Below are 15,526 nucleotides of genomic sequence, written 5' to 3'. Positions count from 1 at the left end.
TACACTTTCTAGCAGCAGGAGTGAGAATTATTTCTGACTTTTTCACAGTACTGTGCAGTGGCATTGAGTTTCCTCTTTTAAAATAATGCAGCATAAAGAATACAATAATAGATTACAGCAAATATTTACTTGTTTGCTCAGAATAAGTGGCATAATTTAACCAATACTGGAACGGCTTCAAGCATAGATGTACAAGAAGACTTTTACCCATGTTTTATCCAGCATCGGTTGCATTATTTTTATGCTCAATACAAAAACTATTACAGTGGCGTATAATAAATGCAAATGATTAGTGTTTGATATTGAAATCTGTTACTGTTTAATATGCAGCTTACCCAATGAGAAAGGAATTCCTGTAAAGCTGTTTTCTTCCATATCAAAGAACCCCAGTTTTCTGTTTCTGGTAACTCACAGCAGCAGGAGAGGAAAAATCGTAGTCACACTAACACTATTCAAATATCCTTGGATGTAAATGCTTTCTTAATCTACTACAGATCATTTAAAATTATTTGTAAGTTAATGGGAATGGAATGCAATTCTGCTTTTAAACAGCACATCATATATACAGTTCTTGAGATTTGTGTGTGGCAATTAAGGAAGCGGGGGCATGTGTTGGGGGAAGGGAAGGGTTGGTGGGATGCTAGGTTCTGACAGCCTTTTTTGAGAAGAAAACATGTGTCTTTACAAGACATCTTGTTCATGTCTTTCCAAAGAGCACCTACACAACACGCCCATATGCAGCAGGCAGTTGCGCAAGGCACTTTTTTGGTGAATCATAAATTTAAGGGGTGGGCGGATGTGTGCACATGCATATTAAACTACTTATGTGTCTTCTAATTCCTCTCATTTGCATTCCTACACTGAACTTAGATAGTGGAGCCAATGACTTTGGTTAGAAAGGGGATCTGAGTTCATGAAGGGAATAAAAACCCACTAGCCCTCTCAAACACCATGTTCAGTTACTGCATCACTGAATGTCTTTGTTATGCTTAAGCCTGTGGTCAGAACAGGGACTTCTTACAGTGTCCAAAGTCCTTCCAAGTATCCCAAGTGCACAGTTTCACTTGCTGGGTAAAATCCCAGCATGGCTGCCTGTCAGATGAGAGAAAGGTGTACTAATTGCTTGTGTCTCTTTTATGTTCTCCCTGCAACGACGATTTGGTTATAATAAATGCTTTTGAAGCAATTATTATCTTCCTATTTTTAGAGACTAATACTTTATTTTTAAAAATGTAAACAGGGAAGGAAAGGAATATCACATCCATTTGGGTCTCTCATTTATAGAATACAAAACCATCCTCTTCCTACAGCTGCTTACAAAGCTAAGAATCAACATGCTTCTGAAGTACAGATTTGGGCAAAAGTTAAAAAGATCAAGATTGCTGCATTGCATAATCTGAGCTCTCTGGTACTGAGACCAATTACAGCTTGGGGCTTCTAAGGAAATGTATAGATTACCAGAGAGATTTAACGTATTTTCTTGAAGAATCTGAAAGTTCCTTTAATCAAGCAGGTATTACCTCCATACAAACCCGGTCTCTCTCTTAATCTGTCATCACAGAGAACAAAGTGCATTAAACTGGCTGGCAAAGGGAGAAAAAAGGGGGCTTGTCCCACTTTGCTTTTCGATTATAAGGAAGACCTGGAAGTTTTCTTCCTTCATGCTTTTCTCCTCTTAGTGTTTTTTCTGTCATCTTTGAAATTCAGCCTTCCTCCCTCTTGCTTTTTACTCCATTTAGGAATGCTAGTTACTCAATAATATCAAAGGCCCTTTTGAAATAAGTGAGAAAAGGGTGCATTTCTTTTTATTCAGACAATTTAAAAATCTCTATGTTTTGTTTGCTATTTTAGTATCATTTACACTTTGGAGAAACGGTTTCTGTGGGTATTTGACAGAGATCCAGCATCTGGTGCTGTAATTCTTAGAAAAGAGAAAAAGGTTGAGCAAGAAGTGTACGCAAGAAGTGTACACTACTGATTATATCCTCCAATGACAAGGGTAATAGCTGTCTCTTAACCTATTAGAAATCTTCTTTAGGTTTTACCATAATGTCATTTCTTTATGTCAAACTTTAGACATTCCTTTTAAATGTTTCAATAGCCGTAGTTAATTTTCCAGTTTTAGCTCTTCCTTTTTACTGCCAAGCTAATGAATGCACCCACACATTCCCACCAGTCATACTGATTCCTTTTTGAGAGTAAGGAATATTTTGCAAGAACATTAGCTAATGAAGTAGTATGCATTACACCCAAGCTGCAGTATATTACGTCTTTGCAAATAAGTTTATTAATAACAATACATAAGCAATACGTTAGGTAGTTTTCATGTATTAGACAACACATTTGAAAAAGGAAAGGGCAGTTCCACAGTTGTACTATAAGCTATAAAAGAGAATCCTTTTTCATGAGATTTTTCTGTTTGTTATTTGTTACAGCTGATTACAAGGAGAGTTTTAACACCATTGGGAATATTGAAGAAATTGCATTCAATGCTGTGTCCTTTACTTGGGATGTCAATGAGGAAGCAAAGGTGAGGAAAAGCTATGCAGATTGTATTTGTTTATAAAAACCATCCACCCTCATCCACCCTCTCCTCTCTAACTGACATAAGAAGGATAGGTGGAGGTGAGAAAGCCCTCTCTCCTCAAAGCCAGGCAGACCTTGGTCTGTTAGTGGTCCAAGGATTGTGGTCATCCATAAAAGGCAAGGTGGTATGTAACAGCTGTCAGGATGGTACTGCATACACGTGTATCCGCGTCAAATAAAAGGAGATGCAGTCCTGAGGAAAATCTGCAGGGCTGTCAGAGCGTAGTTTGTTGTTTGTGGCCTCTCAGTGATTTTCCATTTAAAATGTGCCCGGCCTGAGACGCAGTAAGAGGTTTTTTCCTACTTGCAAGGTCAGTGTAGGACACAAGATGAATATTTCCTTTGTCCAGATTATCATCTTTCTTTTTACACTATTAACATTAACATTACCAATAATCAATATTCTGTAGGCTAGACTATGCCGTCCCTGATATCTGTGCCGGAGTTCACCATAAGGTAACACAGACTGGCCTTGCAATTGGAAATAGGCATATTTTTGGTGAATTCTTTTTTTTTTTTAAAATGGTCAAATACCCTCAGACATGAGGTTTTGCAATTGAAGATCTGACAGCTACAGTGAACCTATAAACCAGGACAGCAGAGCACCTTCTCAAGTGTCTTGTCAATAAGGACATCCAAAGGGTAGCAGAATGTTTCAGCTGCATGAACTAATGGAACAGAAATGAAAAGCTGTAGATAATCCTCAGCAAGCAAATAGCAAGGGAGATGGGCTGTGTGAAATGGGTGGGGATAATGCAAGGTTCCCAGGGATCTAGAAATAATAAGCAACAGACGCTGTCAAGCTTAGCAAACTCCTAGTACTGTCTTCATACTGAATACAAAACACCCTACAATCAGGTAATACTAAGGATCTCTCAAATGTGGAGCTTCATGCATAGTTCCTCACTGCATTTCTACCAGAGCAGTGTCCTCCATGTGGGAGACTGCACTGAGCATTGAGCAGTAGCATTAACGCTTGCTATCCTGACTTGCTTGTTAACGGAAGATGCTGAAGGCTTTAGTAACAGGGACTTTCATAGTTGATGCACATTTTAAAAGAACAGAGCACTATGTAAAGAAAAGACAATAGTTCTGAAAACTTCCTAGCTCTTTCAAAAGCTGGGCCTTGGTAAACAGACTTGTACTTGGTCCAGTTGCTATTAATGCTGTATTTACTCATGCAAAACTCATGTTTACTCACTCTCTCCAGCCCAGATATTCCCCTAAAATTAGGATGTGGCTCTTATGTGACTCCATTTAAAAATACGGTATTATGTTGTCCTCAGCAGTCACAACAGAATGACCGTTGTGTGCATGTGGTCATTGTGCAAGCAAATACAGAGTTCATTTGGGATGACCAACATCAGGGACCGTCACAAGCCTGCTGTCTGTTTCCACTCTGACAGAAGCACTAACAGGTCTAGAGCACAGCAGTCCCATCTCTCCCTCCTGTGATTACCCATCACCACTGCCAGGGCTAGTAGTTCTTTAACACACTTGATTTGCAGCTGCAAGCCAGACTGATCAACACAGCATATTGATCTAGGAGCAAGAAAGTCTCCTGTGCTAATATCAGGTGTTACCGTCAGCCATTTTGTTCCTTTCTAACACCGTGTCATTGCTACTATTCCCTCCCTGGGTGTCAAAACTATAAGAATACAACTCTCGCTATAATCGTGGGGAATATAAATAGTAAGAATTTAAAATGATGGCTATATTATTGTTTCTAGAGTAAAAAATTGTGAGGAGTGACCTTTAAGAGAGCCACTTGTATTTCTGCAGGAAGTAGTCGTTAAAAAACATATTGTCTTATGCTTAATTTATTTTGGGAGTAATTATTAAATGTCTGATCTTTTAGGAGCTCAAACTGAAAATGTATTGATAACAGTAAGAAAGTTCATAACATTACTTGGTACTGGGCACTAAAGTATAAGTCAGGTTTTGTGTTTAAGGTTATCACCATACACTAAAGCATTCTTCCTGCCCTGCACACATGTACATGTACATACATGCTTGCTCTTGTTGCAAAGTTTAATAAAATAACCAGTCATGCTCAGACTGGGAATTCCCATAGGATCCCCCTGCAGTGTTTGAAAGCTGTGTATTCAAAGTCATGTCACTGAACGCTGTTTTTTCTCCAGCAATTACCTCATCCAAGAGAGCTAAAGAATTTCAAGACCTAATTACAGACTCTCCTTTCTTAAGCTTCTTGAATGATGATCCTTAAACTGGCTCCATTGTTTCTGCTCAGTGTTGTTTTCCCTTTTCTGCACAATTTCAAGATTAAAACTAACCTCACAAGCACAAAGACCTTTCTCTTCCGAGTCAGACAAAAGCAGTACAGAGCAGTTTTTTCCAGGGCCTCTAAGATGTTATGTGACAAAGCTCTCCGCTGGCCTAGAAGGAATAAAAAATAATCCAGACCAATCTTTGGAACTGCACAGGGGAGCAATCTTTAAAAATGGAAAAGAAGACAAAGAAATCACCTCACTGAATATCCCTGTCTATCCTGGGAGACTAAATCCTGCATCTAAGGAGACATATCTGAAGCATCAGATTTCTCACGTTGATACTCCACCAGGAGGGCAGCTGATTTAAAGCCAGATTCCTCCTCCCACACTCAAGCTGAGTAGTACCTTCTTCCTGGAAGCTCTTTAGGATGGAGGTGTAACAGCCTGAGTGTAACAGCCTGAATCTGCCTGTTAACAAAGGGAGTCTGCTAAGGATTTTTAAGACCGCATCTCAGTTGGATCTTACGTGAGAGAAATGGGAACTCGTAGAAGACAGGCAGAGGCCTCTCGCTGTCACATCAGGAGCTCGAGGAGAGCCAGGGGCTGGCTCTGGCTCTGCGGGCTCTGGTCTCTTCTCTCCCGACTGCTCCTGGGCAGAACAGGGGCACAGAAGGGAAGAGGGACCCTTGTGTAGCACACTTAAAGTATGGGATAATCTCCCTGTTGCTTCCCGTGGACGAGAGGAAACAGCTCCAAAGTCAGAATTGCTGCCCCGAGAAAAGTTTTCGCTGCTGTATCTGAAGCGACAGCAGTCCCCTTGCCCTCCAGGAGAGCGGAGTTGGGCCCTGCACAGCTGTACCTCCTCCTACGATGGCAACCTTTTCTACTGGGGCCATTCTCTAGAGTTTCCCGTAGATTTATGGTTTAGAATTGGGATACATTGGGATATAGGGGAGTCAAGGGAAAGGGTCTATAGCCACGTTAAACTCTTTCTTATACTTCCTTAAGACAAAAACACTTCAGTAAGGAAGCATCGGTAGGAAGTGAAGAACACTTTTTATATAGTCCATTATCCTTTTACTCCCCCATTTACTCCTATATATAAATATACATGATTTATAAGCAAGGTGATTTGCTGGTTTCCCCTGGGTTAAACCTGAATATAGTGTTTGGTATTTTTAAAGGAATTCTTTAAAGGAGGGCGAGAAAACAAATAACACAGAATGAGAACTGGCTGACTTTTCAGCCATCTTTTAAGTTTTTTTTTTTTATGATATGTAAAAGGTGATATGCTAAAACCGCCTTGCTGTTGGTCTACAGAAGATTTTTCTGCAGCATCTGGCAGTTTGACAAAATTCTTGTCGAGGCTTTTGAACAGAGCTCAGCTTCCTTTTCGGTCGACATACATCTGCCTGCTTGCAGTCTTGCTGCTCACAGAATTGAATTTGCGAGAAAGATAATTGAGAACCAGAACAGTCTTGGTCAAACAAGAGTCTCTTTTTCATAAATTGTACCAACTCTTTTAGATAGGTCTTCACTCTGATTAATACTTTGCTACTTTAAAATGGTTAGGGTGATGTTACGTCTGGAACAATGTTATTTTGAAAGTAAGTTCGTACTTTTGCAGTAAAGTCAACAATGCGACCTCAGTGAACAGCCAGTAAACGAGAATATCACCTTAAAGCACACAAAAAATACTTCTCAGTGATATCAAGAAATTACTGTCTTCTGCAAAGACATGCAACTTGGACATGCAGTAAACAGGCACCTTGACAGATATGTAATTCACACAGGTGCTGGCACATGCTTTTTGGTGTGTATAGCAGTTGTGTGCTGTGCAGTAGTTGTGAATACTTGCGTGCAGTCACTGTCCTCGTATATTTAACTGAAATGTAGGTCTTTAATCCAAAGCATGCTGAAGCCTCTGGGCACTTTTCCAGTTATTTAATGAGTTTTGGCATAGCCCGTAGAGTAATAAGCTCCATTTTCAGTGGGTGAGTGATTTGCTGGGTTAGGCTCTTAGACATTGTGGGCCAAAGAGAGCCGTGATTCCAGTGGGCACAATTGTAAAATCAAGTCGATGAAACCACAGTCTCTAGCAGTGATTTGTACTGTGATAATCCTTTTTTTTTTTTCCACTTTGGTAGGGATATTTAGTACAAGTTTTGACTAGTGTAAGATTTATGACGTTCTTAATTATCCATTTCCTTCCTAAATTTACATCAACTGTCATTTCATTCGGAAGGAAATTAGTATTTTCTACACTCTCAAAATTTAGTGTTTGGAGGTAAAGAGACTTTATTTTGGGGAGTTAGTACCAGAAATTATGTAGTAGTAGACTTGGAGCCAGCTTTAATAAACCATATTGGTGTGTGTCTATGTGCATGTGTATATATACATGTATGTATACATGTATGCATTCATGGGCGCACACACACACACACATTTATATTAAAGAAGAGTTAACTTGTGGTAGCAAATAATGTTGAAATTTCAGTGTATACAAATGGTTCAGTAAGTATGCATCTGGGATTCAAGGCAAATGGCATTTTTATGTAGTTGCCGGGGTGTGGTGTGGGTTGAGGAAGCTTCAAAAGAGCAGTGTAAACATTTGCTGGAGACATTTGTATTGAAATAAAACAAAGGTCTTACCTTTGTATGGGATTTATAAGGTAACGGCTGGCAGGAGAAACTATAAACCCACACTTTTTACGTATATGAGGAATGATGGGATTGGTGTTATTCATTAAAGAGACAAGTCATTTAACTCTTTGTTGTTACAGTATGGAGGGATGAACCTTTTTAAAGCTGAGGACTGTTAGGATTTTGTAAAGACCAATCCCCTAGACATAGATTCTATATATTGCCTGTATTCAATAGAGAAATTACTTAAAGTTTCTAATTTTGTGATACAACCCACTCTTCCCTCCCTTCTGCCGTTGGCTTTTTCTGAGACAATGAGAGCCAGAAATGTAAATAGTAATAAAAGGCTTTTATTTAGAGGTTTCGTAACTGTAGACCTTTAAAGTGTGTAAGCTGAGAGACCGCAGCAGGAGTCATGTTGGCTGAATTTAATGATAAAAGGGGAAACGCATTTCTGAGCCTTGCCTTCTCTTAAGGCAGGTTACTGTGTTTGTGTCTTGTACATCACTAATTATGCTGCAGTGTTTAACAAACAGTCAGTAATTCACATAATAGCTACACTGTGGAGGAGCGCCTCCCCTGAAAGAGAGCGAGCTTTTTCTAGACATTCCCTAGAACAAACAGAAGAGTTGTCGTTATCTTAGGCCACTTTTGAAACTTTTTCAGGCATCAAATGTTTCTCCAAATCAGTTTTTCATTGCCGATGGCATGCCTGAGCTGGAGACTAGATGGGTGGAACGCTATCATTAATTGCTCTAATCTAAGATACGCTGACATTTAAAAAAACAATCACTATAACGACAACCCAAACTTGTTCCTGATAGCAAAACATTGCTAACATCCACCTTGCACAGGAAAAAAAAGTTTGTAAATGAATTCATGTACCACCATAGTCACATCTGTGAAAATGATTCTAAGTCAAGTGTAGACAGGGCCCTGGGGAAAACAGCAGAGATTTCTCCTCCTGCTGCTGTCATTTCTACCTAAATCTACATTTTCTAACCATATAACTACCGTGCAAGAGACCAGAGCAAGGTAGCTCTGGTTTCTTCCAAGAGAGGTGGGGTAGGACTTTGTCTTTTCATGGCTGCCCGGGCCTTGTTTTGCTCCTAGTCTCACTGCAAGTAGCTTGCCTGCTTCACGGGTGCAGTTGCAAAGGAGGGGAAGATGCAGACTGCATAGGACAAAGTGGCTGTGCTTGGACAGGCAAGTGAAGTCATTGCTGCTGCCCAGAACAGGCTGCATTCCTCAGTCACGGCCTCAGGGAAGCGAAGGCTGTGGGACAGGATGGGGCAGAGGGAAGTACATGGGCCAAGGGCTGCCTTCCCCTGTTTCACCCCAGAAGCCTGCTGTACCACTGTGCTATATAACTGGTGAAAATCTTCAGCAGTGCAAAGAAACTCCTCCCTAAAATCAGCTCAGATGACACAGCTCTTTCCCTCTGCGCACACAGGCAGGTTTATTTTAAATTGTTTTCCAAATCAAAAATCAGTGTTGTGCTTTACAGAAAAGCTAATAGAAGATTGTGTGGAGACCAAAAAAAAATTTCCAAAAATAAATGATCTGTGTTAATTCCAGTACATCTGTCTATCTGCATGGCAGAAATGATATGACAGAAATTATAGTACACTTCTTGCACATGAATGTACAGTCATTGCTCCTCAGAGAGATCCTGATGTATTACGGCGTCAGGATTAGGATAGTGAATCTTACAGCGTCAATCTATTATTCATGCTGAATAATCTGTTATTGCTGTATTGGGACTCTTAAAACAATAAAGTCTGTCTTTTCCAGTTGCTCCTACTACACTCTAGGTTTCTGGAGGCAGTAGAAGAGATGACACACAGTGTATGTAGTTCATTAAGATGGAACAATGTGTTTTTTTACTTTTCAGCTGCTCATGCAGCAAACATGATAGATGCATAAACTGTTGTGTGGATGCAAAGTCTTCACATCCCTTCTCACATTTTTAACATACGGTTTGGAAGATCCCTGTGCAGAAGTATGGGCTAAAATACAGATTCTGTTCTACATCAGACCTCATTCCATTGTTCTGTGTTCATACATACATTAAAGCACTGCCCTGACACTGTAAAGGAAACTTAAGGCAAATGAAAATTCAGGCCATCATATTTCAAAGGCATATGCACCCATATCTACACTTACCTTTGGATCTGGAAGAGACCAAGTTGTAATTTGAAACAGAAATAACACTATCAGCTTCAAAATCAGAGTTTCACCTAAGGCCCTTCCCTGCCTCCCTCCTCTCCCCTCAGTTAAAGTTCAACTATTTCATTTGTAAATGCGGCTCTGTGATACAATCAGAAGCAGAAATGCGGAGGTGCCATTAGCTCAGTCAGGCAAACAAGCTGCTCTGGCTCCATCGTAAAAAAAACCTGACTGTAATGTTAACTTCTGCCATTAGGGTAAAGTATCCCTCTACCACCTGTACGCAACCCTTCTTTATTCTGTGCTGTCCTTCCCCTCAGGGATATTAGTATTCTGTTCAGCCCTACTGGTTTTTTTTTTTTTCTGCTTGTGATTTGCAGGGGAAGGGCTTCCTTCAGTCTCCATTTTCTTGAATCCTCACATGCCCCAGGGCCTGCTGGTGTCTCCTCTGCCGGGTGAGGTGTACACCAGCGCCCCAGGTCCTGGTGGGGAGCGGGTTTGCGAGAGGTCCCACAAAGCTCGTCCTTTCCGACTATGTCAATTCTCCTAGAGAAGGTTTCACATTGTCATGGTTCAAGAAATGTGTATTGGCAGTGCTCTCTTTTCTTTTTCATAGTTCACCATACTTGGGGTTTTGTGTGTGTTTTGTTTTTTAAAATCTGAGGAAAACGAAAAAGTAGAACCAGGTTAATAGCACTCATTATTATGTAATGCATATATTAACACGTGTTCTTCATGGGAAGGACAATTGAATTTTTAATACACATTTTTGTCTCTCAAATTTCATGCACACTATCCTGACTGGGAAGAAATGAGTGATATTTCATATCATGTAACAGCTTTCTTTGCACTAAAATAGTCCTTGGGAGACTTGCTGGTGGGAGACCGATCTACCAGGTGCTGTACAAACAGAGGACAGAAGAGACAGTCTGTGTCCCACAGTAGTGATGGTGGTTAGAAGGCATGAGATAGCTAGTGGCTATCAACAGGCACAAGTGGGCATAGAAGGAAACCAGCAGACAGGTTTCTGAGTGGAGGACAGGCAGTGGTTCCAGCACGCCAGGAGCCACAGGCATTGCGAAGTCATATGGAGGCTACATGATGAAGAGGATTTTTCAGAAGAGGTAGGAAGTAGCTTTATAATTGTGTGAAGAACTCTGTCCCATTTTGAAGGACAGGGTGAGATGCATTTTTGAAATTGAAGAAAGACTGTGACGGAACTTTAAAGTGAAACTCAGGAATGTCTGTTGATAGGACAGAGGAAGGGGAGCTGCTGATGAGAGAGAAGTTACTGAAGTGGCACAGGAAAAGACTGGTCTTTGCACCACTGTTTGGAATAGATATGAGCACAGCAAGAAGAGATTTGTCAAAGCCAGACAGTGATGGTGCCCGCACTAAAAAGTGAAATACAGAGACCCTTCTCTAGTTTCCTAGCTATGAGGATGGAAAGGCCATATCTTGAAAGAGACTGTACTGAAAAAAATCAGTAAGATTTAAAAGTAACCTAGCTATGAGGAAGCAAAAACTTGTATGATGGGGCTGAATATTTTTCCCTATGATCAAAGAAAAAAGAGTGTTTGTAAAAGAAGGATAGGACTTTTGTTTGGCCACACTGAGTTTAAATTATGAGATGTCAGAAGAACAAGCCAGACCAAAAGATGGCTAGAAAGGATAATGCAAGGTTATTTTGCTTTGACTGTATTAACAAATAGTACAAACGTACAGAGCAGGTTTGTAGGGTGAAACAGTCAGGGTTAAAGACTTGACATCCACAAGAGACACATTTTAGTTTAGATTATCCCTAGTCAGTTCCCAGAGACTGGGCAACCATTAGCAGCTGGACCACAAGGTGTGCGCCCAAGACACATCTTCTGGTTTGACTCTTCCAAAAAGAATCCAGCTTGGGCTCTCTGAAGCCGCTCTGTGGTCGGAACCAAAGCACAGTAAGCTGAGTTCAGCAAGTGATTCACCTCAAACCTGAACTCCTGATCCAAACTAAAGCATTAACATTGATACACCATAGAAGTCTGCCTTCCTGTCCCAACATGATACCACCTTGGCTGGGCTTAGGACAGAAGTGGAAAATAAATGTGTGAATTGTCAGAGTGGAGACAGTAGCTGAATTAAAAGCATTTTTTTTTTGTATCTGCTTTTTATGTTTCCCATTAATTGCCATGTGTTTCCAGAAGTTTAATAGTTGTTTGTGCTGCGTATCTGAAGTAATCTCTCTGGTACACAGATTTTCATCACAGTGAATTGCCTGAGCACGGATTTCTCCTCACAAAAAGGAGTAAAGGGGCTTCCTTTGATGATTCAGATAGATACGTACAGCTACAACAATCGCAGCAATAAACCCATCCACCGAGCCTACTGCCAGATCAAAGTTTTTTGTGACAAGGTAAGTGCAAAGCAGAGTTACAAAGGATAGAGGAGGGACACTGTTAGACAGTTTATTAGTATTGCTACATTTTAGATCTAGCTAAAAGTTGTTTCTTTTCCTAAAGAATAATGTTTCTTGGTAAAATTTGGACCAGCTATATTATTTTACTACTTTGGAGCCTCTTGGACCCCGATTCCTCAGTTTATGCACAGTAGTTGGACTGCATAAGGACAACATGATATAGGTCATGGTATAGGAAATAGTCCTAATGTACGGATCTCTGGGAGGTCAGTACTGACCATAGGGTCATGTCAGTGCCTGTCTGATGATCTCTCTTCTGGTTCTAGCAGCCAGGATAGGGAATATGTAAACTTTGAGGTAAAGTCTCTGATAGAGAAACGTACCATTCAGTAAAGGCCTGCTAAGCTGTCTTTTGTGATATAGTAGAAAACACTGAGTCCCAACCATGCAGCTGATGTTGGGGTTTTTTTTCCGCTTGCTTGCAAACAGTTACTTTGGAAGCTTCAGTGAGAGTTTTCTGCAAAAACACATTAACCATTCCCATTTTGTGGTTCAGCAACTTTTTTTTTTTTTTTTTTTTTTTTTGCTTACTCCCTCTTTTGTAAAATTTTGTCCTTTTGGTCCTTTTGCAGTGGGTTTCCCCACCTCTTTGTGGGAACTAGTAAGATTTGGCTCAAGAGCTGTACTCTTCAGCTTTGAAACAGATCACAGCTTAAATGAGTCTGACCATGTCATGGTCAGCTATAAGTACCATGAAGTAGAAACAATTGCTCAAAAATTTTATCTCAGTGGTGATTCCTAAATGTGTGGCGTGACCGTTTTGCATTTATATTTTACAACTGGCAGCCAATGGACTTTATCCCTTCTCAGAAAGATTTTCTGAGGCAGAGTAGCTGCTTAGATTCTGGTCAAGGTTCAAGGATTCAGGAGCCTACATCTATTTAAGTGACTATGAAAGTTATCCAAATTAGTTTTCCCATCTTACAGATGGGAATAGAAAGGCAAAAGGCCATGCCCCAGGCAATACACAGCACTAACTTTTAAAGAAAGGGTAAGAGTTCAACTGTTCCAGGTCTCTGTGCTGCTGCTCCTTCCCCTTTTTCAGTTAATTCCCTTTTTGCTGTCTTGACAACAGGATCTTGAGGGCTAATCAGTTTTATTACTGGAGGAAAAATTTTAAAAGTAATGAATGTAAATGTATGCACTGAGGTCTTCCTGCAGCCAAAGTGTTATGTTTTTAATTGTAACTTTGAATGTCAAATATCTACAGAGATTTGAAACTACAGCTGGCTGTTAAAAGCTCAGTTGATATAAAAGTAACAAGTTGTTTTCATCTACCTGTTTTGGAAAAGCAATTAGAAAAATCTGAATTATTTAAAAAAAAGGAAAGAAATTCAGAGCACAAACTCATCTAGGGTGACCGGTAGACACAACTGATATAGATTTTGAATTATACATGTTCATTGCCTCTATTGACTGAATTGGTACTTCAAATTTGCTGAATAGGAAGCAGGAAATGAGTGTTGAGACTTTTAATCAAAACTGTCTCAGAGCAGAAGAAAAGATCACAAGGATGAAGTGTTAAGAACATCAAAACTATATTGAAAGTGGGAACTGGAGGACTCAAAGGGATTGGTAATGGGATATATATCTGTATAATGTAGATGTATACACGCAAACACACACACACACACACACACACACACACAGACAGTGCTTTCTAACTTGGTGCAGGGCTGAAAATGAATTAAATGAATGAAAATGAATGAAAATTATCTAGGTCAATTCACATCACAATTTGTGCTAATTGGCACTTTTGAAAGAGAGCGAGGCCTGATTCTCCAGTCAATTATGATGGTGCCTCTTTACTGACCTCAGGTTGTCACAGTGCTTTAGTAAGTAAATAAATGTTTGGAGACTCAAAGCTCAGGTACCGGCTGAGCTTGAGGCTGCCCTGTGTGCGCAGCAGCCCCTGCTCGTGGATTTACTGCACCCATTTCAGTGAGGTTGCAGCCCGCGCTGCTCAGGGTGCAATCTTCCACCTCCTGAAGCAACTGGAAAAATTCACTGCGCTCCAACGGAGATAGCTGCCTGGGCAGAATACCGTCATTTTTTTCCAAGTTACCAAAAAAAAATAGGGGGGCACTGGTCAACAGGGTGCTAAATGGAGGGGCCTTGGCTCAGTTTCCCTTCCAAATCTGTTATTCGCCCTCTAGTGACAAAGACAGGACTTACTGCCTATTTGGTAAAGGCAATGAGACTGTGGCACTCTGGTTTTTGCCCTACTCTTTGTCACACTTAATTAAAAAAGTATTACAGGCCATTTTAAAAAAGAACAAGCATATAATCATTTTTATACATTTTAAAAGTATACATTGCATTGCTGTGCCCCAGTCTGACAGCTGTAGAGAGAAACTCATGAGAAAAGTGCCTGATTTGTTACAATTACCTGGATTACAGGAATGACCCAGTGAATTCCTCCCACCTAAATATTGAAATATAATTGCATTTTAAAGTATTTATCTTAGTTTGAAACATGGAAGAAAAAATGTTTCTGTGGCTGATAGTATCGTTATAAATGGTCTTTCTGCAGTGATGGTGCCTCTTTAGAGCCAGTAGTAGTGTTTATATATTAACTTGGTTAAATCACAGGTAGATGTGTCTAGTTTTTAAGAAAAACATCTGCTGAATTAAATTATGTTCTTTAGCTGAAACACAGCATAACTGTTGTGGAAAGACCATCCTCGAAGAACTAAAACTGCATTTAGCTAAGTGGTGCATATTATGTGTATGTCAGTATTTATTCAGGCAGTTACTTAAATTTACTATTCTTTTGCATATAAATTAGCATCACAGACTCAGATCGAACATGTGCTTTATGTAACATAAATGTATGGAGATAAAGGCTGCAAAGGTTGTAATCATTTGTTTGCTCCCGATTTATTCTTCAATCTTTTGTCCACGTTTATTTTCCAGTAGGCAATCTTCAGATCAACTGTTATAGTGCTCATCTTGTTTTCTCAGTGCTAATTCTCTCTGCCCTTGCAGTCTTTTTATCATGTGCGGATCACTTAGGCTGTTTTATCATATTCCTTAAGTAGGTTGTCAGGGAAACTTGTTACCAGGCCTATTTATATTTATATACTGCAAGATGCTTTAACCACTGAGGATGAAAGAACTGGGGATTCAGACACATTTTCATTTTCTATATGTGATTAGCTTTGCTAAAAAGAAGCAGCAGCATTTGACTTGGCAAATACCATAACATTGTTCTTCCAAATCAAATAAATTAATCCTGTTTTCTTTACTCAGGGAAAACTGCCTGTTGTTTTGAATATATGCAGTTCCTGCCCTCTAGCCTTCAATATGGATAGTAATAATGAAAACAGATTATTATAGGATACTGAGCAAATCTAATTGCCTACTGGTCTTCAGCTTCAGAGAGAAGAAAGCTGAAGTCTGTAGGCCTGTTTTATCAAATGTGGAATACTTTGGC

General features: G+C 39.9%; 1 protein-coding gene across 2 annotated transcripts in view; it reads left to right on the top strand.

The window, feature by feature from the left end:
- GRHL2 (grainyhead like transcription factor 2) overlaps positions 1–15,526 on the top strand; it is a 71,866-nt gene that overhangs the window by 32,659 nt on the left and 23,681 nt on the right. For both annotated transcript variants that reach the window (XM_026119550.2, XM_064507644.1), the window contains exons 8-9: positions 2,436–2,530; positions 11,869–12,027. In XM_026119550.2, coding sequence (XP_025975335.1) covers positions 2,436–2,530; positions 11,869–12,027 — 254 coding nt within the window. The remainder of the gene's footprint in view (positions 1–2,435; positions 2,531–11,868; positions 12,028–15,526) is intronic.

The sequence above is a fragment of the Dromaius novaehollandiae genome, chromosome 2, assembly GCF_036370855.1.
Source record: "Dromaius novaehollandiae isolate bDroNov1 chromosome 2, bDroNov1.hap1, whole genome shotgun sequence".
NCBI lineage: Eukaryota > Metazoa > Chordata > Aves > Casuariiformes > Dromaiidae > Dromaius > Dromaius novaehollandiae.
The sequence above is the reverse complement of the archived record's forward strand: the minus strand, read 5'-3'. Positions and strand labels throughout refer to the sequence as shown.